This window comes from Pteronotus mesoamericanus, unplaced genomic scaffold, assembly GCF_021234165.1.
Source record: "Pteronotus mesoamericanus isolate MK-2021 breed Mesoamerican mustached bat unplaced genomic scaffold, CSHL_Meso_final scaffold_118, whole genome shotgun sequence".
NCBI classification, from domain to species: domain Eukaryota; kingdom Metazoa; phylum Chordata; class Mammalia; order Chiroptera; family Mormoopidae; genus Pteronotus; species Pteronotus mesoamericanus.
The window spans coordinates 15,488,687-15,516,192 of NW_026555301.1; the positions used below are offsets into that span (position 1 = coordinate 15,488,687).

Consider the following 27,506-nt stretch of genomic DNA (forward strand, 5'->3'; position numbering starts at 1 on the left):
TGTATGAACAGTCCAGCAGTTTCCCTCTCTACAGGCTTCAAATAGAGCACAGGGAAAAAACATAAGCTGCCAGTAGAGGTACCTGGCTGTCACCTACCCTCCTATCCACACCTCCTCCAGGTCCCACCAGCTCTTCTGTTCCCATAAAATAAGGATTTCTTGGCAGGAGACAAGCTCAGCACTCCTAGCATCCAAAAAGAAAAAAGAAGAAGAAAAGAAAGAAAGAAAGAAAGAAAAGAAAAACTTACCAAGTCAAAGCAACACTACAAAAAGAAAAGAAAGTCTTTAGTTTTAGCTCAGCTAGAAATCATATGATCTACACCTATGAGTATATAGTATTGCCAGGGTGTGTAAAGATCTATATTTAGTGATATCATTTCTTTGCAGCAGAAGGAAAAAAATGGGAATAGTTTCATAGATGTTTGAAATGAAAGTTTAAGCTTTTCAATTTTGATACTGCCTAAGAACTCTTTTCAAGGATCTTGGGTCATATCTGACTTAGCTCCAATATATATAGAGAGAGATATATATATAGATATATATATGTATATCTATATATATATAACTATCTTCATACATGGAAAATATTTTAAGAGAATACTAGTTTAACTCTTGGGCTTTAATAGCACTCTTTCTCACAGTGGCAATATTATCAAATAATATAGGACTTGAACACACAACAATTATGAACAAATAATATGGGACTAGAACATACAACAATTACAAACACAGGTTTATCTACAAAGACTATAGCTTGTTTTCAACCTGGATATATATTTTTCTTTTAGCAATGGTTAGTCATCAGGCTAACGTAAAGCAAAAAGACTGTCATTTTATGCATTCCTAATTCCAAATAACTGAATTTATATGTAGCAAACCACACAGATCTTGTGCCTAATCCAGGGTATACATCTTGTTGTAATCAATGCATGAGAATAAATGTTAAACTTGGGCATGTCTGCATTACATCAGCAAAACAAATCACAGCAGTACTTGTGCAAGCTAGTGGCCATAGGACTGGAGCTTCCCAGTACGCGCCTCTCCTTATTACTGCAAACCTTTCAGACTATGAACCAGCTCTGGCCACTGCAGCCTCCTTAGCCCTCCTCTGCAGCCTCCATCAGCTGTGGAGCTCTCCTGACACAAGACCTCATATTTGACCATCTGTTCAATGTCGTCTCTTAATGCCAAGTGTTCAGAGCTGTGCACTCTAGTTCAAGCTGAGCTAGAGAACTCATATGTAGGTCATTCAGTTTTTTAAAAAATGGTCATTTGTTAACATGGCCTGTTTCATTCTCCAGGCCTCAAGCACTTTGGCAGCTAAACTGGATGACTTCGTAACATACAGTTCAGCCCTTTGACTTTCATTTTGCAGGATCACTAATGACCACAGTTCTTTTAAAATATTTTATCATCACTGCTTACATTTTTTTACTTGTTTTGGTGGCTTAATTAGTTACAGCCTTTCTCCAGAGTGAAACCCAATGTAGAAAGGCTTAATCATTTCAAACCTAAAGCTGATGACCAGTAATCTTTTTCTTTGGTACTTTCCGAATGGTCAAATAAGAAGGGGCAGTATATTAAATTATCTCTCAAGAAACATAAGATGAATTTAGCTCACCATACCATAAAATGTAATTACATGTGCATTTCCAAAGAATTTTTTGATAATGCAAACACAAAAAGATAAACTCAAATCTGGAAGAAAAAAATTGATCACTTGATTTTTAACATTTTAAATTGTATAAACATAGCGTTCTGTGATAGTTCATGATATGCTATACGTTTGCTGTTTTGTTTAGTGATAGTATATTATATAAATAACAGTGGCTATAAAAGCTATTTTATTCAGCCTTTATAACTTCATTTATTAACTATTTATTGACCAGGCACTCTGTTTTTATGAGTGGCCGACTGACTAGGTGCTAAGTAGGAATTTGAGGGAGTTTCGAATGGCCTAAGCTATGATTTATCTATAGCTGGGAAAAATAGTAGTAATAAATATGTAATATATTAATATCAATATATTATAATTTTCATAAGTATTTTTAGTTCCCTGTATGTTAGATGTCATACAAAGCACTTAGTATTCTTAACCTGATATGGCGAGGGTTATTTTCCCCATTTTACTATAATAAAATTGGGATTAAAATATGAAACTTGCCCAATTTGTCACAGATTTGAATAGCAAGGAGTTTAGCTCATGTCAGTCTGACCTCAGACCCCTCACATTTCACCACCACTGTAATCTAAAGCCAAGATGCTTAGAAAGTTCCTGATACAAATTTTAAAGCCACAGGGAAATAATCCATGTAGGAAGAGAAATACTTTCAAGAACTTTTAAAATCTTTAACACAATTAGTTAGCATACTGAGAACAGGTCATTCTTATTTGTTCTTGAAGTTTAAGATTCTGTTTGAATCATTCTGCAGACTTGAACAGTAACCTCTCTCTCTTCCTTGTTCAGACTGGCCTTTTCCTAACCTGTCAGTGGGTGAAGCCATGGTAATGCAATGAGCACCCAAGAAAATTAATAGCCACCCTCCCCCAGGTGTTACTATGGTTGTCAAGTCATGAAAATATATCAACACGCTTTCTTTACCAGCCTACTAAAAATTATTTTCCATTTAGACATGGTAGCAAGTGGTCCGAATGGTGACCTCAGATGCACCATTGCACAAATTCCAACTCCTTTTCTTTTAGGAATATATAAAGTGAAAGTTTGGGGTGGTGCCAAGAAATTGTCAACGTAGGCAGAGTTATGTGAGCGTAAACAACACTGTCCCATTTGTCCCTTCCTGCCATTCCTTGTTTTAGGGACAGAGAGATTATTTTAAGAGGCAGATTTACAACCTTAGAGACCCCAGTTTTGATTTTTGTTTTCAAAATATTCACACATCTTTGCTCTAGGGAATTTTAATACTTAGTTGATATTATGGAAGGAAAGTCAGTTAATATTATAGTAGGACATTTAGATGTCCCTGTTTAAATGGCTTATGGCTCTACTCTCCTCCAGAGAAAATAGTTTTTGTTTTAAATCATAAACCTCTGAACCAGATTAAAAACCAGTCCTGACATTACTATAGTAATTCTCTCCTGAAAACCTGGGCTCTGAAAAATGCTGTGCTTTGTTTTAATGTTTCCAAGTAGATGTCTCTCTCTTTTATTTTTTAAAATTATTATTATTATTATTTGCTTCATTTGAATGGTTTTCTTTTGGGGAAGAGTTGATATACTTCTTTATATTGGAGGGTGGTGCAAGTAAACACATCATTTAATCTCTAAAAACATCTAGTTAGTAGTGCTACTTGAAAATTGAGTTACATTTTTTTTATATAAAACATATGCCTGTGAGTCACTGGCATGTGCTTTTTATAATTAATAGGTAATGCAGACAGCCTGGTGGTCATAAATGGGTATAAATTATCAAAATGGTATAAATGAGGGGCTGAAAGTCCAGTGACTGTTATAGTAGCTTTTTATTTTAATTTACCTTTCAAATGTGTGAAATATTACTAGAATAAAAAACATACATAAACATCGAATTTATTTACATTAAACATTTTTAGGTGATCTATCTTGGGTTTTAGTTAAAAAGGCGGGAAAGAATGTCAAATTGGTTTTCCAGAGACATAAAACCAGACAGGTCAGCCTGGCGGATGCAGTTTCTGCGGTTCCCGCAGGCTGTGCGCCTCTGGTCTTCCTCTGAGTGGCTCTGCTGGTGAAACCTAGCTCTGGCCTTTCTTTTGCTTTTGCTTGACCCTGCATTCTTGTGGGAAGGTAGTGACACAGATCTCAGAGAAAGAGAATGAACTGTTCGGCCTGCACCATACCCTACTTAACCCCATGGGTTTGTTTTCTATTCCCTGCCTTCCTCCTGGAACCCGATCACTTCTGTGATCCACAGACGGACAGCGAGCGCACGGACACCGCGGCCGATGGCGAAACCACCGCCACTGAGGTTGGTCTCATAATGAGGGTAGTGGCTCTGCTTTTAGGAACTTTGCACATTAGTTTTTAGAGTGGAGGGAAATTCTAACTTTAACAGTAGGAGTTAAGTATATTCTACCATTGGCTTTCAAACTCTGGCCTGCATCAGAATCCTCTTCAGGGTCCGGCCTCAGATCAGAAGAAGGTCTGGGGTGGGAATGGAGAATGTGTGTTTCTAAGGAGTTTTCAGACGATGTTGATTCTGTCAGTTTTAGTTAGGATCATATTTTGAGAACAATTTGGCTAAACTAAAAGTACTTACTTTTAATATATTCCCCTATTCCAAGGGAGTCTGTTTATGTATCATAGACATGATGAGAGGGGAGGAGCATTGTGATTAATTTAACCAGCATATTGACTGGATACAGGTATATAGATATAGATATAGATATCCTAAGTAGTCAAGTAATACTTGTTAAAATAATAATACTTCTTTTATCTCATTTTTGTAGACTGGATGTAGCACATGTCACTTAAAATAAATGAATTATCTAAGGAAGAGAAAATTAAAATATGATTTTTAGTACTTTATTGAAAAAATGGAACAGTGATAGGAGAGATACTATGCTATTATGTAACCTTTATTAAATCTTTAGGATACAGTAAATATGTGTGTGTGCGTGGCTTATGTCATTTTTTAGATCTTCTCTACCAGTAATTAAAATTTCTGTAAAACCAGTATTTATAGTAATGAAAGTCAAGATGTTCATTTCCTAAAGTGCTAACAGAATTTATTTTTTACTGTGAGATATATTTTCATCATTCAATATTAAATATCTAGTTGGGTATTTAGGAAGAACTAAAAATATTTAATATCTATGTCACTCTATTGGAAATATCTTCAGAAAAATATTTCAAAATGGAGGTTTATTAAGTGTCTTTGGAAATGCTAGGGTTCAATTTAAAGCTTGGAAATCATAATTTTTTAAATTGAAAATAATATTGTAAAACTATTTTTCATATTCTTTTAAGCAATGATGTAAATTTATTGAGTTAATTTTCTATGATGAAATATAATAGCACATTTTGATTGTATAAGAATTATTAGTTACACATAGCTGCATGTTAATATATTTAATAAATTTCATTGTAATCCTAGGTGCTATACATGAAAGATATATTAATAATACTTTATACAGCAGTTTCATCTGAAGCATGAAAACAAATACATGTAACATAGGTAGATTTTGAAGCTTAAAAATAAGTTGAAAAACTGTAAACCCACCACACGCTTAATAATTAGCATGTCGCCAGCACTTTTGCTAGAGTTACCTGTGCACTCTTCAATGCTTTTTAAACACATTTTCTTTTCTTCCAGGAACCAGCATAATAGTAGTGCAGGGTGGGGCATGCTGGCTAGGCTTTCCTGTCCCCTTTGACAGATGTGAGAGCCAGATAGACTGATCTGTTTACAGCCACTTGCCCAGGCTTTGCCCTCATCTTGCCTGTAATTTTACTCTGGACCTCCTTTGCCGCATAGGACCAGACAGTCCAGGCCCTGTGTGCACATGTCGCTTGGCCTAGTTACCTAGCAGTTTTTGTATTCAAGATACCAGTCCAAGGATTAGACACGTCCTTGAAACTGGGGGTGAGGGAGGAGGAGATAACAAAATTGCATTTAGGTAAATTTTTTGTATTTCTTAAAAACTGAAACATTGTGTTGTCTACATTTTAAAGGTAATATTGATGGTAGTTGACTTTTGTAAAAATTTTCTTCCTCTGTCTTTCTTCTGCCCTCCCAAGTTGGTTTTTAAGTAAATGAATTCAAAAAATGACAGGTCCTAAGAAATTTTTTAATGGGAGAACCGCTGTGTTAAGTTTTTTGAGCCTCAGTTCTCTGGCTTACAAATCAGGGATAATAAAACCTTAGCTCATAGGATTATTATGAGGATTTATACTACAAGAGACCTCTCACTGTTGGGAAGTTATAGCCATTCTTATGAATTTTAATTTTAATGGGGCTCCCCACACTTCCTGAACCCTTTCTAATGTTCATTAAAGACAGCCCACCAAGCTCTCGCTGTCATGTCCCGAGCGTATGTGTGCACTCATCACACCTGCAAGTCTCTAGGTTAAAGTGGCAAAGACCCACTGAGCGAGGAACCTTTCACTCCTCTCTTCTTATTAAGCTTCATAATTTGTGGGAGAGAATGTTGCAGTGTGCATATAAGAAAGAGATAGCATGCTTAAGCAGGAACAAACTGGAGCCCCCTTTTAGCAGGTTTACAGACTATAATCCTTCAGTCTCAGAGTCACATGCATGGTAAGACTTTATTTCCCACTCTTTCTTGGTGCTGGCAGTCGGACCAGGAGGAAGATGCAGAGCTCAAGGCACAGGTAGAAAATTAAAAATAAAACAATAGCAAAAACCAGTGTGTGATAAGCCATTGTTTGTGTACCATGTTCAAGTTGTCCAGCATGCTCCGTAGCCGGTTACCATGTTGTTGGTTCAGTGTGGAGGATGGCATTTGTTTCCATGACTACCACGTCCCTTACCTTTCCCTTTCTTCTCCACTTTTTTCAGAATAGTCTGATTAAGCGAATAAAGGGTGAAAATGTGTATGTCAAACATAGTAATCTTATGTTAGAGGTTGGTATTGGTATATACCAGTGCATGTTCATGTGTGTTGATTTCTTTTCGTGGTAGACCTATGAGCTCATACCATGATGCATGAACTGTGTGCTCTCACCTGTGGATAAGTGGGGATGGTTCTCACCTTTCTCTAATTTCCTTCCTCTCTCTCTTTCTGTGTGTGTATTTACTTTAATTCTCTCTGGTTACATGTGAATTACACATTTTACAGTTTACCTTTTAAAACTCTTGATTTTTATGCTTGCGTGAACTAGATTTTTTTTTTCCTCTCTTTTCCTTGGAAATATATTTTCACCAGAGTGTTTGTGGTAGTGTCATGAGCCGCAGTCAAAACTTTTGTTTTAACTGCTAGTGAGATTGACATTACTTTTTTTAAAAGAGAGAGAAAGCAAAAAGGAAAATAAATGTTGACTGTTGGATTCTTTATGTTCTGAATATAGGAGCTAGATAAAACTCAAGATGACCTGATGAAACATCAGACCAATATTAGTGAGCTGAAAAGAACCTTTTTAGAAACCTCCACAGACACTGCCATCACAAATGAGTGGGAAAAGAGGCTGTCTACCTCCCCGGTGCGACTAGCCGCCAGGCAGGAGGATGCGCCCATGATCGAGCCCCTTGTACCTGAAGAGGTCGGTATTCAGGCTGTTGGTTGCAATTGTTTTCTGTTCACTAGACTCGCTTCTTTGCAGGGTCTGAACCTGGGGAAAGGATTTGGCAAGCTTCTGAGTAAAGAATCTCACCACTTGTCTAGGTGTAACCTGAGCTGACATGCTCAGGGCTCAAAGAAAAGCTGAGAAGTAAAATGATAAGGTGACTAAGGAGTGAGTCTGTCACATCAGATTGTGGGCTTACAGTGAACTAGGAGCCATGGGCAATTATAGTGCATGCTGGCTTATTGTAACTGTTAAACCCAGACTTCCCAGCTGGGAAAAATTGAGGTACTATCTTAATGAACTGACACTTTTTCTGAATACGCTGTTTCTGCTGCATTAAGAAATGCCTTGAAAACTCGTGAATGCTTCTTATGCATTGGACGATGAGGCCTCTGGAGGTGGTCTAATGCTTAAGTAAAGGGTGACCTGACGTTGATAGACTTTCAGGACATATTTTACTCAGGGAATACAACTCAAGTCTTTTACTGGTATGATCAGTATTTTATTTGATTTTTATTTATAACTGATTTTTTGTACTTATAACTGGTATTTTAACTGACTTATTACCAGTTTTTATTTGATTTTTAATAAGAAAAGCAAGGCCAGAATGTCTTTTTTAAGAGAGACTCCTCCATATAGGAAAGCTCTCTTTAAGTTACAACGGGAGTATAGGGAGGACTCAGCTGATGTTAGTGACTTCGGGGCTCCTATTGTGTGAGACCCACAAATGGCAGTGATGCTAGTCTGTCAGCTGTTAGACACCAGCTTGCTTTATCTGCTTTTCAAAAGAAGTAGTTTTTTAAAACTGCATCTTTCTAGCATCGTATTAATTGCTTATCAAGACTCTGTTATTGTTAGATATTTGTCCAGGGAGCTGAAACAGAATAGAAGAAAATTAAAACTTAGGCCTTTATGGGAGAAAAATTCTTTAAACAGTAGTATACTTGCAAGGCTTAGGTCCTTGCAGTGAAAAGACGACTGTAATTACATTCATTTTAATCATTTTTAAAACTTCATTTGAGAACTATTTATCAAAAGTTACCACAATCACTGTCTTCATGACAATTCCAATCCCAGCTAAAAAGCGATGAAGTACATATCTGTTTGAATTACTTTGGAAAAGGCACTTTTATGCAAAGCAAATGAAAAGTACTGTTATCAAAGTATTCCTTTACTGTTAAACACCGATTTCATTCAGAATTACTTGAGTTTCAAGAGACAAAAACTTGACATTCGAGTTGATTCAAATGTTGTAGTCCCTGCGTTAGTAAGAATACTACTTGTTAATTTCATTCCAATTTGTGAAGTTTGGCTTATAATGTGTCTATTATTTCTGTTGAAAATAAGGAATATCATTTTGGCTCTGAGGATGGGAGACACTGGCTTAAGTTACAAAAACAAAAAACAGCCACCAAAACAGAAACCAACCAAATAAGCCATGCCTCTTCACAGTTTGTTAGTAAGGGACATAGTAGGGGGTAGCCACTTGAAGGAAGTTTAGGTAGATGCTTGGAGAACTCTGTTAATGTTTATTACAAGGGACTTTAAAAGGCTAGGCCATTACACTTGTAAAAATTTTTTCACTTACTAAATCCTCTGATTCTTAGAGAATGACACTGATGATGACACTGATGAACCCAAAAACATTAATAACTTGATGAAATGGTGATACTTTGAACATAGAGAACTTTTACTTTGAACATAGGGAACTTTCCCTGTATTTAATGCCTTTTTTGTGTTAGTGCAGAGAAGCTGCAGTGAGCCTGGACAAGGATTTTTTTTTTTTTTTTTAATGATTAAAGGTTGGAAATAAATCCTCTGCGGAAGAGTCCAGCAGGTTGGTTAATTAGAATGGAGAAGACCAAAGGCTGGCCTAGTAACTGTTTTCAAGTGTCTCCTAAGTTGTAAAGCAGAAGGAGGCTATACCACATTGCTCCACCACCACCACACAAAGAGGACATTGTAGAAAGACTTGGCTCAATGCAAAGAAGAACTTCTCAAGAGCAAGGCTGATAACCCCGGATATCAAAGGCACTCTCAAAGAGCAACCTCGGGAGCTTCCAGTCCCAGAGGAAGAGAGGTCCTTTTGGGGCAGGTCAGAGCTCCACACACTTCCCTTGGCCGAGGGTGAGGCACAGTGGCCTGGGGGCTCCCTTCTGACCTTGTCAAGGACCCTTGATGACTGCCAAGTGTGTGGTCCATTTGAGGGCCCAGGACCCAGGAGATAGCCCTGAGAACAACCCAGAAAGTTTGTATGCTCTAAATTCTTGCCAATTTCTATGTTAAGACCACGGCTTTTAAAATGTGTTTTGTGAAAGGCTCAAAGGGAAATTTTACCTTCCCAGCTAGCTACATGTAAAACATATTCATTTACAAACACATAACCAAAATATTTTCATTTTAAAAGGAAGGTATTTTTTAAGTAAATTACTAATTTGATATCATCCTATTGTTTAATATATCTCTAAGTAAGCAGTATTGACCAGTTTGGAAAAAAGTCCAGTTATTCCTAAAAGGAAATATTTAAAATATTTTAAAAAGTAACATTCCAAATAAAGCAATATGGTTTGTGTCAGAGGGTGAAGAAACTTTGATTCAGTGACCCCAAGCTTAGTTGGATTTTTTTGTTAATCTTGGTGATAAAATGTCATAGAAAAATACCTACAGCTGATTTTTAATGTGACCATTTTTTTTCTTTCAAATGGTGTTTCAAATTCTAAGTAAATAAATACTATAAAATACTATCAATTTATGATTAAAAGAAAATTAAGAGTTAGAAATACAGATAATGAGCTAGTAGTACTTACAATACTCTAAGAATATTATGTATATTTATATGTATATTTACTATACTATATAGTAAATATATGAGACATATATTTACTAGTATGAGAATAAATATACTATATGAGAATTTTATTGCCAGTAGTTTCAAGTTTCAAATATTTGAGTTATTAGGAGTCAAATAGCAAGGATATACCGGAAAGCAGCAGACAACACTAAGTCCTCATTAACTTTGGAAAATCAGCAAACCCATATACAGTCTCTGCGAAGTATAGGAAGGGAAATGTGTGGTATTTGAAGAGTTCCAGGTATGTCTTCTGTCCACAAAGACTTCCTATGACAGACTTCTATGATGCCCCTCGGCCTACTCCACATTAGAGATAGCAGGTATATCCAACCTTTTGGCATCTCTGGGCCACACATTAAATACACAAACAGTAACGAAAACTGATGAGCAAATAAAAAGGTTTTAAGCAAATTTACGATTTTGTGTTAGGCCGCATTCATAGCCATCCTGGGCCACATGCAGCCCAGGGGCCACGGGTTAAACATCGCTCGTTGTGGTTACTTGAATATTAAAAGTTCCCAAATCCCAACCAACTTGCACTTAACACAGTGCCAATATTGTCTTCTTTTTAAATGTGACTGGTTTTACAGGTATGTAAGCTTAGTACAGTCAATCCTCCTCATTCATGATTCCCTATTTGCGGACTTGCTTACTCGCTAAAATTTATTGTATCCCCGAAGTTAGTATTAACGGTGCTTTCCCGGTCATTTGCAGACAGGCTTAGAGTGGTGAAAAACGAGTGGTTCGGTGTACACATTCCCAGCTGAAGTTAAAAGGCAGTGTTTTCTGCTTTCTTGTCTTGGTTCTCATACTGTATACAAGTGTCCTTTTCATGGCCTATTTAGTGGCACATTTTCACTCTTTTGTGTTACTGCTGCTGATTTTGCTATTTAAAATAGCCCCCAGGCATAAGTACGGCTGTGCTATCCAATAATGTTCCTCATCCCAAGAAGTCTACAGTGTGCTTTATGGAGGGACTCCATGCGTTAGATAAACTTCATTCAGGAATAAGTTACAGGGTTGTTGACCGTGAGTTCAGTGTCAGTGGATCAATAATATATATTGAATATAAAGGTCTTTAAAGAGAAATGCATATAAAGCAAGGTTATGTGTTAATATAACCAGAGGTTCATAGGAACCTAACCTTGTATTTCCCTAATGGGGGACATTTCATTATTCACTAATTCATTGTTCATAGTGACTTTATAGAACGTAACAACCATGAATAACTAGAGTCAATTCTGTTTATGCATTTGACTGCTTTCTGGTCCAGTTCTACTTTTGCTATTCAGGTCTTAAATAGACCTCAAACTGAACGAAAAAAAACCCCATTCACCAGGGATCATCCATTTGTGAATAGGAAGAATTATCTTCATCCTCTGAATCTGACTTCTGGGCCTTGGGGTGGAACACTAGGTGCATAATATTATCTATGTAAATTTTTTAAAATACTAATATGTACAACACACATCCCTGTTATTGAAAAGCTTACCACATAATTCTAATCAATAATGTACAGCTCAGTTTGAAAAGCCCTGTCCCAGTCAGAAATGGGAGTCACAACTCTGTGGAAACTGTTAATTCTCTCAAGAGCAAAATGCCTCTGAATTTTGCATGTCAGCGTAGGGGCTTGTTTCCCAATTATGATACAGAAATAAACTTTTAAGTAAATGAACAGAATTGTCGGAGTACACATCTGACTCTATTCTAACCCATTATACAAGTAAATGTTTAATTATCAACTTTATCAGGACCTCTCCTCTGTTAGCTGAACTGACTAGTTGACCATATATAGGATTTAATTTCTAAGTCTATCCCCTTTTGTTACCCTTTTCTGTTATTGGATGTGCCCCATTCTGAATGCAGACAGTGTGGGCAATTTTAGTTATAGACACAGACCTTTTTGAAATTAGTTGATGTCAGATAATAGGATATGCTAAAAACTGCTGTTTTCCTGCTAGTTTTTTTTTTTTTTAAGCTTTCATCCTAGGAAAAATATTTCGTTCAGTGATTATAATTAGAGGCCTAGCAGTGGTATTCTGAAAAGTACATATATTTTTTTACCTTTCTTTACCTGCTTGAGAAAGAGGCTATGATTGAAAGTAAAGCAAAAATCCACATTTAATGATTTCACATGGTACCTTGTGTCTCTTCCAATGCCTTTCTCCAAAATGGGGCAGGGCAGGCATTTTTTTTCTTTTGCAAAAATAAGTTATTTGTTACTCATTAAATAGCCCCCATAAAATTATATTGTTTGCAGCAATAAAATTTATTTTAAAAGCTCCGTTCTTCTAGAAGCTTTGAACTTTCTGTTATTTTTTTAATTCATTTTCCAAAACACCCTTTCTGTCACTATTCTGCACTTGTGCGCTGTGCACAGAGGTAGGGTCAGCAGCTAATGTGTTGTCACTTTATTTATACCTTTTTAATATTAAAGAAAGGAGTATAAAACAGATAAAAGAATAAAACTAGTTCTACCATGATATATTTACTTTACCATTTATTTCTTAATTTTATATGATAAAGATAAGCATGATTTGAAATACTATTTCACCGAGATATTTTCAAATTGACTTTTATTTAAAAGTATTCATCATGCCATAAATAGTCAAATAAAGCTATCACCTTGAATAGATTTTGTTTATTTGTGGAACAATACAGAAATCAATCTAGATATAACTGGATTTATTCAAATCAATAGCTAATGCAGTGACCATGTGTGTTTCTTTACTCTTCGTTTATGGGGAATACAATCAAGTATTGGTCAAAAATAGAAGTGTACTCCTACCTTAATTTTTTTATCTTAACATTTTCTTTTAATACCCACTTTTATGGTGCTGCAGATGACTGGCATTTAGACATTGTTCAAACGCCAAGGTGCTCTTTATATGGGTTTTACATGTTCTGTGTTCATAGAAATGAAAAATGTTTGAGTCATACAAACATCAGAGTTTCAGAAAACTATCTGTTACTTTCTGGAAATAACTATTCAACTTTGAGATGGTTTCAGGCCATTTTTCAAATTAGTAAACAATAATTTGCTACTTCAGAAAAAAAATGAATGACTATTATATGTATAGCACAATAATAGAACTCTCTTCCTAACTTGCCTTTTTGGAAACTGTCTACTTCCTCTTCTTCAACCCAACCCCCTTTATTCAAACAGACCAAAGAAGAAAGAGAGATTTCTGAAAAAGTTATATTTTTGCAGCAAGGAAGCTCTCCATTCCTTGAGTCTCAGGTAAAAAACAAACAGAGGAATTTTCCAAAAGGGAATTGCTCTTCAAATTGCAGTGTCATTAAAATGTCTTTAGGGGGTTTTTTTGTTTGTTTTTTTATTTTACCTTGCTGAAAACTAAGGTAGGTATATTATTTTTGCTTAGATTATGGGGCGGGGAAAAAGAATTTTTTTACCATTGTAGTCAACATTTCTTTATGGCTTTTGCTTCTAGGTGGCTATGCCTGTGTGTGGTCATTTCTAATAGTATTAAACTCTTTACCATTTGTTTTACCTGTGGTATAATACTAATTTAGATGACTTTGAATGATTATGAAAGTTCTGAACTTTTATTGGTTTTCCCACTAGCCGAGTGTGATAAAGAAAAGGCGCGAAGGAGACTCTGCAGGCTCTGTGGTTACCTCTCATCAAATCATTTTCCAGAAAACTGTCCCATCAACCCTAGAGGTTATTTTTCCGTTCATTTTATTTACTCCAGCAGCAACCTATAGATGAATCTGCAGTCCTTTTTCTTAAGGCATATATTTCTAGATTCAAGTTTTCAGACAATGATAAATATCAAAGTAGAAAACATTCTAGTTTAAAATGTAAACCAAGGTGCTCATCTACTCCTCGTCTGATTTCTCTTCCCTCTATAACCTGTTAGGCTAGTCAGCTGCCCGGTCACATCCTATTAGGCTTCCAAAGTGCAAAAATTTCTTAACCTTTCTTTCCCCTGCCTTACTGGAACTAACACTAAGGGAAGTGGCAAAGAAAGTACTGAGACGATGAACTTCAGTTGTAGATAAGATTGGAACACTGTACAGACCACTATAGCCTGTTTATAAGACTTTCCAGAAATGTCCCAACAATGTGAAATATTTCATTTTAATTCCTTGTACACAGGCACCCCCAATATTTATTGGATAATAAGTGTTATAATGAATTTGATCTCTTAAATAAGGAAGTATAACTTACAAACATGAAGTGGTATTCCCAGAAATTTGTGGAATGCTGGGACATTCTTTGTGAGAACAAATGTGAAGTACAGTGTTGTTTTTCATGTGAAAAACTGTTTCCTATGTCCACACAAGTAAAGCTAAATAACTCGTACCACCACTTCAGTTGTCATTTAATCTTGAAATACGGAACAGTCAGATATATTTCTTGCAAGATTTACCACCAAAGTGTGTTTCCATTTAAAGAAATCTAAAATTGCAGTTCTGCATGCAGACTGTATTACTAATTGAAGATTAGAATTTATAAATTTCAGACGAGAAGAGACTGCAGCCGTAATTATTTGATGATAATACCAGCCCTGTGCAGTCACATGAGTGTAGCTCTTACTCTGATTTTCTTAAAGGATTCTTATTTTAGAAATGAGGTACCATCAGACTTTTCTAATTTAGCTTTTATATTTCAAATATAGGGCACAGAGGATTGGGTAATTGTAGACAAAATACCTACTGAGATAGTTGATGGTGATTCGAAAAAGATTGTGACTTACAAGGTGGTGACCGTGAGCAGTAGAACTGGTGACATCCCTGCCGACCTGTTAAGATCTAGTACCATTGAAGTGCAGAGCTTCGATGACTTGGCCCGAGAAATGCAACTGCAAGAAGAAAGCAAACAGAAAATATACACTCTAGGAAAGTCCTATGATACTGTATCGGGAAAAATTGTTACTATGACTGGAAAAGCTAAGGAGGGGGAGAAGGGAGTGCAGCCCTCTACTCTAGAAGCACTACAGAAAGTGGAGTCTGTGAAGGTCATCCCTGACATGACCGAGTACGAGGTCCTGGAAGCCATCGCTGATGAGAAATCCAAAAGAGGACCTGAGGTCCATATCTCAAAGCGGAGATTGTCAGAATCCCTGGCTCCCATCAAGGAAGCCGAGTCCCGCCGGCAGAGTCCTGAAGAAGACCTCAAGAAAGCTCAGGTGCTGGGAGGGGGGGCACCTCTGCACGTGAGCCTGGAGAGTGTGCAGTGGAGCAAAACTGAGCAAGCACCGGAAGGCGAGGCACTAAAAGTGGGGCTCTTTGGACCCAGGAGGAAGAGCCTGTCCGAGTGGAGGTACTCCCAGGAACCGGCCTTCACCGTCGCTACTGCTCATTACCTTACCGAGTCCGCCGCATCCCGAGTCGTGGTAACCAGTGCCTTTCATTTGGGCCACCGTTTCAGATTCCAGCATGACGTTTATGAGGCAGCGCCCTTAAACCCTGAACCTTTGTTTTTCTCTTGCTATTTGGCTTTAAGTTCGGAGCCGCCAACCCAAGCTTTTTACTTTTGTTCATGGTTAAGTCAGTACCGCAGTCCAGCGAGCATTAAAACACTTTCCGTTTTATTTCCAGCTCCCTGTTCCCGAGGTGTGATAGTGCTGCTGTGGCTTGCAATGAAGGGAAAAATGATCTGCTTAAACCAGCACCGCCTTAATCCTAATAACTCTCTCCGCTTTACCAAACAAGAGCTCATGGTCACCTCAATTTGCTATTTTATTTCCCATTCTTTTCCGTTTTCAAAGTCTGTACAGTAGATTCCTTCATCCCTCCTCCCTTTCTCCTCCGCCTCCAGTTTTGTCTAACCAGTTGCAAATGTTATGTGCCTGTGTATGTACCTGTCTCTGTGCTTGACTGTCCATTTCTCTGTCCACTCAGACTAAGCAGTCTTCTGGCGAAAAGCTCATGGATGGCTCTGAAATCTTCAGTCTATTAGAATCTGCAAGAAAACCAACAGAATTCATAGGAGGGGTTACCTCTTCTTCTCAAAGCTGGGTTCAGGTGGCCTTTTGCTTCTATCCTCCGTGTTCCTGACTCTGCCTGTTTGCCTCATTTTGTTTCTTTATGCCCTTTGGCTGCATGCGTGCGTGTTTTGCATCCAAGTGGGCTCTGCCTCAGACACCTCAGTGGTGCCATCAGTTCTTTTCCGTTGCGCCTGCTTGGCATATCTGTCATAAACATTCCGTTCGATTCTAAGAACATATTTCAGATACTCAAAAGGCAATGGTGTTGAGAAAAGAAACTTGAATAACATTTAATTTTTTAAAGAATTTTATGTCACCAATTAGGTCCAAGAAAGCAGCCAAAACCAATATGAATGTGCTACAGTGCTTTGGTTCATTTTCTGTTGTTGCTTTTTTTATTTTTTTTAAATCGTGTTTTGTGCAGCCTTTTGTTTCTTTTGCGGATATCCCGAAGTAGCAGCACAGGTTCGCGCGTGTGTGCTTGGGCACAGGGCAGGCATCAAGGGCTCTGGAGGGAGGAATGAAAGCTAATTTTTATTTTCTGTAAGTGCTTCTGGTTATAATCACTTGACACTGACTTTAGGCATTTGGTGAGTGGCATCTTTTGGGGGTTTTTTTCTATTTGTTTTTTTGACCTTTGGTCTATAGAAAGTCACACTGACACCACAGTCTTCTCTTACGCAGAAAACAGAAACCAGGACAGAGTCCAGCGAAACAGAGCCCGAAACAACCCAGCGTCCTCAGCCACTTAGCACTGAGAAGGTTGTGCAGGAAACTGTGTTGGTGGAGGAGAGACATGTGATGAATGTGCACGCAAGCGGGGATGCTTCTCACACGGCTGGAGATGATGTGGATGCTGCAGCGCAGGCAGCACCTGCCGATGCTTCTAGCATTAAAGGGAAGGAGGGCTCTGCTCTGACGGAGGGGGCTAAAGAGGAAAAAATGGAGGTGGCCGATAAAGCTGTATTGGAACAGGAAGAAATGGCCACGCCTTCCCATGAGCCAAAGGAGGAGCAGAGCGTAGCAATCCACGTTTCTGAAACTTTGGAACAAAAACCTCACTTTGAGGTAACTAGTAGTTAAGCACTAAAGTGAACTGTTAAGAGTCCTTGAAATTTAGTTGTGTGAAGATGGAGCAAAGTTTAATTTTCTACGTTTTTCAAGTGCATTTTGTTTCTCTTATTTTCATTTTGCACGGCAAGTGTGGGTCTAATGCAAACGTATATAATGATACTTAAAAACATATAGTTCCAAGAATGATTGCTGTTCTCATTGGAATTATTGTAATTGATGATAAACCTGCATAATGCATGTCCAGCCAAGATATTAGAAAATTTGAAAAATTTATTTCTGATCAATGTAATCTTGAAGGACCAAAAACCATGCTTGTCCAGGTGCCAAATATAGAACTTTATTCTTTATTGTATTTTCTTGCAGTTCTTGAGGTACTAGGGGCAGGAAGGTTATATCTTACTATTTGTTCCCTCTTTCTAAGAAGTTAATTTTTTTAAAGCTAATTTATGATTTTTTAATTTATGAGATCAAGGAGGAGGCATGTAAAAATAGTTTATTTCCTTCAAAATGTTTTCCTTTACCTGGAACATTCCATATAAATAGATGCTGTGGAATTCTGGGAGACTGTTGGACATGTATCTGTTGTGTTCCTCATTTCCCAACTTACCTAACCTCATGGAATATGTAAACATTTATGTCATACTAACCTGTGCTTATATATATCCACCAAGCGGGGAGGGAGAAAAAGCAAACTGTGGTACAAACTAATAGCCGCTCTCCCTGCTTCCCATTGGTGCAGTCATCTACTGTGAAGACAGAGACCATCAGTTTCGGCAGTGTTTCACCAGGAGGAGTAAAGCTAGAAATGTCTACCAAGGAATTGCCAGTTGTTCACACAGAAACCAAAACCATAACATATGAATCATCACAGGTAAGACAGTCTGTGGAGACCAGAGCCCCGGCACTTTGATTTACCCCTTTAATGGCTCAGTGTGTTTAAGTGTAACAGTATGATTTTTAGTTTGTGAAACTCAGAGGACCCAAAAGCCAGACAGTCTCTTATCAGGAGTGATGCAGTAATTATAATTTGATTACTCATCATGGAGAAGCGGGTAGCTTAAACATGCCACTGCTCTCTTTCTAAAGTCCCAGTTTATTAATCATAGTTAACTCCGGTCATGTCTGGTTCAGTCTTTAGCCATAGTGGCAGCTGCTAGAGGTTGATTGAGGAACACAGTAATGGTGGGAGACAACTAAATCATCCTAAGGCCCTAAACCAACAGAGCAAACATCTGAAGAGGTAATGTAAATATTAGAGTGTGATGTCTCTTCCTTTGCTTGCATAGGTTGATCCTAGTGCTGATTTGGAGCCAGGCGTACTAATGAGCGCACAGACGATCACATCTGAAACCACCAGTACCACGACCACCACCCACATCACCAAAGTAAGTGGAATGGGAGTTGGTCGAAGTAAGGCCTTCACTCAGAACCTCTTCCAGGTTGGGCTGCATAGGGAAATAGGCATATGACTCTCAGGATGCCAGGACAGCTGCATTGGAGCTTTCGCAACTACTGTAGTGTGGTCTGTTTGTTGTCAGGGGCTAGTTTCTGTTTAGGAATATACATTCTGATAACCTTTGCTTACTTAACACTATTTCTTGGCACAGGGTAGGTGTTCCAGAAACACTAGCCAGCCAAATCCAAAGGACTATATTCTATCCTCATTTCTGAAATTAGCAATTTAAAATAACTGACATAGAATTCTGTTTCAGTTCTTGATGAACAATACTGTAATAACGATGGATGATGTCACGTGGGTACTAGACTTATTGAGGTCATAAATTCTTAAGTTATACAAACGTCTAATCACTATAGGTGATAAACTGTAACTGAAAAAATAGGGAAAAAAAGAATGATTTTATGGGTTAGTATGGGTTAGTATTATGTCATACAGGTTAGTATGACATAAATGATTAAAACTCTGTTAGCATTTTCTGCCATTTCCTCCACTGAACAGTGATTGTTGCTCCAAAGGGGCAAATTCATAACACTTGTCTCTTCCTTTCAGACTGTAAAAGGAGGCATTTCAGAAACAAGAATTGAGAAGCGAATAGTCATCACAGGTGATGCGGATATTGACCATGACCAGGTAACGTGTGTAAGATGGTAAATACCTTGTTAGAGAGACAGAGAAACACTTGTTGACCCTACTATTCCCAATGATATTCTTACAGTCTGGCATGTAATCTAAACATTTTCTGAATTAACTTTCCAATATACAATGTACGATTCCTTTTGCAATCATTGTACCTTATTTGTAAATTGTGTATATAGATCTAGTTCATAAGTCTCCACCTTGCTGCTGATCATGCATGTTCCTCCTCCTTTTTGTCTTTGCCCTTCTGTGATTTCCTGGGGATAGGCGCTGGCTCAGGCAATTAAAGAGGCCAAAGAGCAGCACCCTGACATGTCAGTGACCAAAGTAGTGGTCCATAAAGAGACAGAGATCACGCCGGAAGATGGAGAGGACTGACCCCAGGTAAGAGGTGATGCTGATTCTCTTGGCTTGGCCTCGGCTGGCATGTGGCATGAGGCACTTTCCTCTCATCCTTTACCCAGGACTCCTCCCTTTCCCTTTTTCCCTCACTGGCATTTGCAGGGCTGGTTACCAAAAGGAGGGAGAATTGCTTGGCAGGTGCTGATTTGTGTCAGACTTGAAGGCTGCATCCTGTCGATCTTTTGCATATACTGCCAGTTAGAGGATAAAGGTAAAGCAGAGCCTTTGCTTGCGTGGCCTTGCTGGTGCTCCCTTTTAATCCATATCCTTTATTCTTTTCATTAACCAACTTTGCAAGACCAGCTTTGATTTTACTTGCCACCTGACCTAATCAGAACTAAGGCGCTTTTGTTCTGAAAGGTGCAATTTGTATGTTCCAAATATTAATGAAATAAAATATGCTCCTGTCTCCTTTTGATAGCAACATTATCCCATTATAAGCTTTTTCTTCAATTGTGTTTGGTTATAGTCTGTTTATGCTTCTGTTCTGCTCTGTTTTTAAATTTGAAACCTGAGCACTCACTTTCATTTCAGATGTCTTATATTTTCTGTATTCTTTGGGTTGATTTTTTTCCCTTAGTGTTAGCATTGTGTCCCAGGAGAAGGAAAAATGCAGTGCTGTGGTCCCGCTTTCCCCCAGGAAGCGCATGCCTTTCCAGCTGCTGTTCGGCCACCATCGAGAACAGACAGCATCCTCTGTGTGAGAGTAGACTTGTCATGCATACTAACCTGCCATGCAAGAATTCTTGGGGCCTGCAGCATCCCTAGAGGGCTTTGAATGCTGAACGCAACTGATGAGCTACTTGCACACTTGGCTAGTCTCTTAAATGTTTTACTTGTGTAAATGAAGTTAGTTCTCTAACGTTGGTTTAAGAAACATAGACTGACAAGAGGCCCCTCTTAAAGAAAAACATAAAAATCACTCAAAATAAAATTAATGATGTAATTTGAAAATAGAAATCAAAAAAAGATTCTCTCCAGTGAGCTTCTGCCACTTGATGATGCTGTAGTTATTCTACAAAGCCTATCAGTGACGTACAGCATCTTGTCAAAAAGAGTGTTGAATAACCTGCAAGGTACTTTCCTTGTGACCTTGGTCTCAGATGTTTTCGAATGAGTAACTGATTAAATCTCTTTTCTATAGGAATAACTTAGCCTGCACAGGAATCCAGTCATGCAAACCATTAGGAAAACCAGAGCCTATATGGAGTTCCCTCTTCTAACCCAACTGACTTGTATCTGCCTGCGGAAATTTTCAATCCAGAAGAGCAGACCTTGACCATTAATTAAGACAGGGGCAGAGAGATCTTCCCATAATAAAGCAATCCGAATCAGCATCACTAAACTGATATTGCATGAAGCAACGATAAAATTACAAAAGAGCAGCATTTTTAATTTTCACAAAGTGTCTAAGTTTTCTGCTATACCTGCACGTTCATAACCAACAATATAAACCGTGATTTCATGTAACACATAAACAATCCATGCCTTTTATAGTTTATTATTATTAAAGTCTAAACAAAATTTCAATTTCTTAAGTGACAGATCTTTTGTTTACAGATAAATGAAGATTACCCTAAAACGCTAGAAGCTGTCTAGGTCCGGTGTATCAGGTTTATCCCAGATTAGATGTGCCAATAACCGAGTTTATTCAGTAAACACTTGAATCTTGTACTTGTTTCATCTGGTTTTACTACTCTTAACTCATAAACAGTGATGACTCTCTGATCCTCTGGAAATATTTAATGCTTTCAATCTTGCTTTGTATATCTAATTTAATTATAAGATAGTACTGATTTTAGCATATTAATGTGATTTCTTCCTTGTTGTCCATTTTGGTCCATGTTCAATCCGGAAAGCTTCCCAAAGTTTCCTATCAAGTCCTAAATATGTGAATTGTGATTAATTTGGGAAGAAAATATGTATTTTCATTAGTTTACAATATTATGAAATGTCGCTCTAGAAAAATCTGTTGAGTTCTTGTTAGTTTTTTTTCTTTCTTTGCTTCTTTCTTATATTTTTAAATTGATTTTCTTCTTTTACTTGAAAAAGTGTTTTATTTCCAAATATGGTCCATATTTACAACATAGTTCCGAGCCAAGCCTTAAACTGTACAGAATTTCCACTGTAATTAAACTATGTAGTGTTTAGTTATAAATAGCCTTCAGAAAGATATATTCTTCATTACACTGTCTACTGCATTACACAGCCCATGGTGAATGTATGTTTCTGCATAGCGAAATAAAAATGGTAAATGCATTCTCTGTGTAATAATTTCAGTATCGTGTGTGTTTAGCCCAGAGTTAACATTTGCATGATATCAAAGCCGTCATTCATCTACATTGTAGCGTTAGCTTGTCTTCGTACATGACAAAAAGTGTATTTATGATGATATGGTGTATGGACTATATCAGGTATTGGAGATGGGAAACAAAATACGTATATAAATGTTCGGTTGCCTCCGAAGGTCTTTTTCAAAAAGTTCAGAATCTCATTTTCAAAGTTTTGACTTTTTTATAAGAAAAGAAACTCTGTTATTTAACCAGAGTTTCTGGGTGCTATTAATGTACCAAAAGGGCTACCTCTGTCAGGTTGGCTCCATTGCTGAACAGGTTACCCAATACATTCATTCTACGAAGGCCGCTGCAGCCTGTCCTGCACCTCATCCACATTGAAGTCTTCATATGTCAGGGACTGAGAATAAGAGTGTTTGTTACCAACTGCCAACCTAACACCTAAACATACTTGCCAGCATTTCCTACCATGTCATGCTTTACCTAATTTTCTGACTTTTTTTTTTAACTCCAAGTTAAAAAACAAAAAACAAAAAAAACCCCAATTTTTTCAGAAAAGTGTTAGATTTTATCACATATCTTGGTCTTATCGAGGTGGTCAGATTCTTATCGTTTATCTCTGAAGGTCTTATCAGCTTGCTCTTACTGTTAACACTGAGTATTCATTTTAGAAACTGAAGCATCATTTAAATTGTGTTTGAAGCCAAGCAAAAACGTGTTGAGAAAAATTAATACTTTACTGACAGGAAATGGTATGTGGCCTCCCAAGGGTGCCTGCACCTGATTTGCTTAGCTTATGTCCATCATATTGTAGACATGTTCACTGTCTTAAACCAAAACTAGTGTTTTCATGTTTTTCTGTCCTCAATAATAAGTTCACTTTTATGCTTACACACTGTCAATGAAGTTGTACATTTGCAGCTTTCTTTTCCTTCCCTATTAATGGTTCTTCAAAAATTTCCAGCCTCCACTCACTGCCATGTGGGTGTTCCAGAGCCACACCCACATATTTGTGCATTTGTGACAGCAGAGCCCCACATCTAATGCCAAAGTCTGAAGCTGCTTTTTATTGCTATATAACAAATAACTACAAAATTGGTAGCGTAAAACAAATGTTTATTCATTCACAATTTCTGCTGGTCACGTGTCTGGACATGGTTTCACTGGGTCCCCTGTAAGACTGGGACTGGGGTCTCAACTGGGGAAGGACCCACTTCCAAGCTTATTCCAGCCATTTGCAGAATTTATTTTCTTATGGCCATAAGACCCTTGACAGGTTGCTTCTTCAAAACCAACAATTGAGAGAGACTAGAGTGTGTCTCACAGCAAAACAGTCTTAGATGATGTAATCAAGGGAGTAGCTTCCCATTACCTTTTCCGTATTCTGTTAATTACAAGCAAGTCACAGGTCATTGCATTAACAAATTGAACATTTAACCCTGGCTGGTGTGGCTCAGTGGATTGAGTGCCAGCCTGTGAACCAAAGGGTTGCTATTTCGATTCCCAGTCAGGGCACATGCCTGGGTTGCAGGTCAGGTCCCCAGTGGGGGACACTTGAGAGGCAACTGCACAGGGATATTTCTATTTCTTTCTCCCTCCCTTCCCCTCTCTAAAAATAAATCTTAAAAAACAAATTTAAAATTTAGATTTGAAGATTAGTCAAGCCTATCTAACATACCCTAATTCAATGGTTTTGAAGCTTAATTCCACTAACGTATAAAACTGGCTCATGCTTACTGCTGAACTCTTAGGTAATCTCAGAACATTTTTTAGCCATTACTAATTCAGAAAAATGTAACATTGCAATAGGTGTGAAATAGAGCCTAGATATTACACTTGAAGAAACTGAAGAATTCCACTTCATTTAGCTATTTGTCTCACAATAAAGAAATGCTTGCTTCTGAATTTGCTCTAAGATTCAGGCTCAGGGTCATAAGAAAACATGAACTTAGGGGTCTGTCAATGAACAGAAAAGCAAATTACAAACCTGAAGGCATATGGTGCAGCCTACTTGTAGCCTACAGTTTCTACTAACCACATGGGGATCTGAAAATTATTAGGCGTTGCCAAGCCTTTAAAAATCTACATATTTTCTCTGGAATCATAGAATGAATTGCAAGTTCAGGTAATAGCCTTTATTCAGGTAAAATGCTGCCTGCTTTCCATGCAGTGGAGCTCAATGGAGCTTGGAGCTTAGCCCAGGTGGACATATCCTGCTCCTTCTATAGCATTGGGATTAATGGATGGAGCTGCAGTGATTCTGAGACACCCACTACCTCAGCAAGAGAAATGAGGACAACACATAACATGGGAATGTCATGCAATTTTACTCTCCCAGAAGAATGTTCCATCCCCTCCTGCTCTACGTTCCTTTGAAATTTCCCAGAGCCTCCTTGTTGGGTACAGTGAGGTCATGCACCTTGTAGGACTGCTAAGCCCACTTTTTTAAACAATGGCTCTAATCCATTTCCTTCATTATGTCAATTTTCTAGCACATCTATTATGCAATTTAAGGCAACATCAACCCTAGCTGCTTTTAAATATCAACATGGAGTCTAGAACATGGATTCAAAATTGCTTTCACACAAAATTGCATACATACCTCCCTACACCCACCCAAATGCTTTTTCACCAGCCCAGGCCGGGTAGCTCAGTTGGTTAGAGTGTTGTCCCAAAACACCAAGGTTTCAGATCCCATCCATCTCCAGCCAGGGCGCACACAAGAATCAACCAAGGAATGTCAGTGTTTCTCCCCACCCCGCTCAAAGTCAATAAATAAAATCAAAAAAATGAAATGGCTTCACTTACTAAAAAAATAAGTAAATGATTTTTTACCTTTTTTACTACAGTAAATTAACCATGTAAGAAGTACCAGACTGAGCCCTGGCCAGTGTGGCTCGGTTGGTTGGAATATGGCCTCATAAACTAAAGGTTGCTGGTTTGATTCCTGGTCAGGGCACATGCCTGAGTTGCCAGTTCATTCATGTACGAGAGGCAAGCAACTGATCTTTCTCTCTTACATCGATGTTTCTCTACCTCTCTATCTCCACCCCCACCCCCTTACCTTCTCTCTAAAATCAATAAGTGTGTCCTCTGCTGAGGATTTAAAAAAAGAAAAAATTATGGCCGTGGATTGCCAAAGAGGTGGCCTTGTGTTTTAATGGGTATTTGACTCATTAAGTACAGTTGGATTATTCCCTTATTTTTCTTTAAGTACATTTTTGTGGATGGCTGTTGGTACATGTAAAATTGTTTCTCAGAAATGACATTTCATTTTGACAAGTAGTTTCTTATCAGAGCTGTTTGGCTCTGAAGATGAGTGACAGAAGGCAGTAACACTCCCTCTTGAGTGTGGTTACTAAGACACACACACCCACACACACACACATATACACACACATACAAAATAGCTTCTCATGTTTCTTTGTGATAACTGTTATCTTTTAAGAGATTGGCCAGGTTCTTGTATTGCAAGCTTAAGAAAATCTTATCAGCCAAGATAATAATGCATTTTTAGAGTACTCCGTGCAATGTGGAGGTGCCAGAATATTTTTTGGCTGAATTTCAGGCTTACTCATTCTCCTTGAATAATACTAAACTCTAAATGATCCCTAAAGACTAGGAATGACAAAGAAATGCACATTTCAATTCAGTGTAATTTACCAACAACCAATTGATAAAGACATTCTTAAGTTTTTTCCAAATATTTTGACCTAGCAAATCCACTTCTGGGAATTTTTCCTAAAAAAGAAGTCTGTAGGAATTAATATAGAAGGATGTTTTGCTCCGCGTTGCTCATAAAAAACAAAAAGTTTAAACAGTAAACATTCAGCAAAGTAGGAAAACTATAAATTAATTTTGATACATATATAACGTAGAATACTACGCAACCACCAACATTAGAGAATAACCACCTGATATGGGAAATCCTGATATATTACATGCAAAACTAGAGAAAATGTACTTTATGATACTAATTGGCAAAAATGCTTATCTGCACAGAAAATGCCTGGGAGGATGTATACCCAAATGGGAGCACTGATGTCCTCTCCCTGACAAAAGAGCATATGATTTTTTTCTTCTTTGTGCTGTTCTGTGTTTCTAAAGTTTCTTTGAATGTCTATCACCATTCGTATTTCAAAAAAACAGTTTAAGGAATAATACCAGTAATTTTATCTAGCAACTGAGAATAATGGAGAGTAAGAGATACGTAAATGAGAAGAAACTTTTTCCTGGAACTTCAAAGCCATTATTATAACCACCAAATGTTACAAACGCCTTGTTAAATACTGTCTTCCTTAGCCACATTCTAATTAGAATGGTGATAGATGAATTTCTATTACAGATAATGAAGTTATTTATAGGAACACTTGATGCTAGATCTTTCCAGATGAATAAAGCTGTGTCTTGGATGTGCATTAACAGCTTAGGCAGTGTGTTTATTTTTTTTAAAAAAAATCCTCACCCAAGGATATGTTTATTGATGAGAGGGATGGAGGGAGAGAGAGAGGAAGAAACATCAATTATGAAGAAAGAAACATCGATCAGTTGCCTCCCATATGCTCCCCAACCGGATCAAACCTGCAGCTTAGGTATGTGCCCTGACTGGGGATAGAGCCCACAGCCTTTTGGTGTACGGGACAACGCTCCAACCAACTGCACCACCTGGTCATGGCCATTTGCTTTTTCAGTGTACTGTAAAATGTTAAGTGTTACCACAGTTGAAAGATAATGCTTCTCTGGGTAATGCTTCTCAGAGAGAGAGAGAGTTAACTCCTCTCTGCATAAGACTTAAGACACTTGGAGCCTGAGTTTGCTCATAATTAAAAAGGAGAATACAGCCAGCTACAGAGGTTATTATGGTGAAAATCCTTTGGTTCTATGAGAAGTATATTACCAAATGGGAATGTATGAGAGAGTTCTTTGTAAAATATAAAATGGCAGTTTAATGTAATAACTTAACCTCCCCCCTCCTTTATCCCCTCAGCACTGTGCATCATTTGTTCTGGACAAGAGAGTTCAAACTGGTTTATCTCAGGATTAGCTAATTGCCCTTGTTTGAGAAAAAACATTGATGTTTCCCTCCCTCTCTTTCGTCCTCCCTTCCCCTCTGCCTAAAAATAAATAAATAAAATCTTTTAAAAAAAATAACCACATACAAGTTACTGTAGAGATTGATAAAGACAATATTCTGAAAGTCACACACTGAATGGTTCTAGTTGCTGTACAAGCCCAAGGTAATGCTGTTATCTCCCCATGTTTTGGGAGCCCATAAGATAGAGTGGAGTGGTTCCCAGGAACATGAAAACAATGATAAAATGACAAAAGGAACAACTGCTTATACCAATGATCAGGGTGGAAACAATTGATCTAGAAGTTGTGTCTTTAATTGAATTTATCAGGTGATACTGGTTCACGAAGCCATGCTGGTTTCAAGTGCAGAACTCAACAAAACATCATCTGCACGCTGCACTGAGCCCCCTCATCCAAAGCAAAGTGTCTTTCCACCCTCATATATCCCCCGCTTTGCCCAACTCCACCTACCTCTATCCCCCTTTCCCTCTGGCTATCACCACACAGTTTTCTATGTCTGT

The 27,506-nt window shown here is 37.9% G+C and overlaps 1 protein-coding gene across 14 annotated transcripts in view; it reads left to right on the forward strand.

Annotated features, from left to right (window-relative positions):
- EPB41L3 (erythrocyte membrane protein band 4.1 like 3) overlaps nt 1-21,861 on the forward strand; it is a 136,735-nt gene extending 114,874 nt beyond the window's left edge. For 4 of the 14 annotated variants that reach the window (XM_054587392.1, XM_054587396.1, XM_054587393.1 and 1 more), the window contains 10 exons: nt 3,908-3,961; nt 6,292-6,327; nt 7,024-7,215; nt 15,962-16,084; nt 16,732-17,115; nt 17,861-17,992; nt 18,408-18,506; nt 19,130-19,210; nt 19,484-19,600; nt 20,763-21,861. In XM_054587392.1, coding sequence (XP_054443367.1) covers nt 3,908-3,961; nt 6,292-6,327; nt 7,024-7,215; nt 15,962-16,084; nt 16,732-17,115; nt 17,861-17,992; nt 18,408-18,506; nt 19,130-19,210; nt 19,484-19,594 — 1,212 coding nt within the window. In that variant the 3' untranslated portion in view covers nt 19,595-19,600; nt 20,763-21,861. Of the gene's footprint in view, nt 1-3,907; nt 3,962-6,291; nt 6,328-7,023; nt 7,216-13,256; nt 13,332-15,961; nt 16,085-16,731; nt 17,116-17,860; nt 17,993-18,407; nt 18,507-19,129; nt 19,211-19,483; nt 19,601-20,762 lie in introns of all 14 variants that reach the window. The other 10 variants (XM_054587402.1, XM_054587404.1, XM_054587399.1 and 7 more) reach the window with 7 other exon arrangements.
- Nucleotides 21,862-27,506: the final 5,645 nt, after the last annotated feature.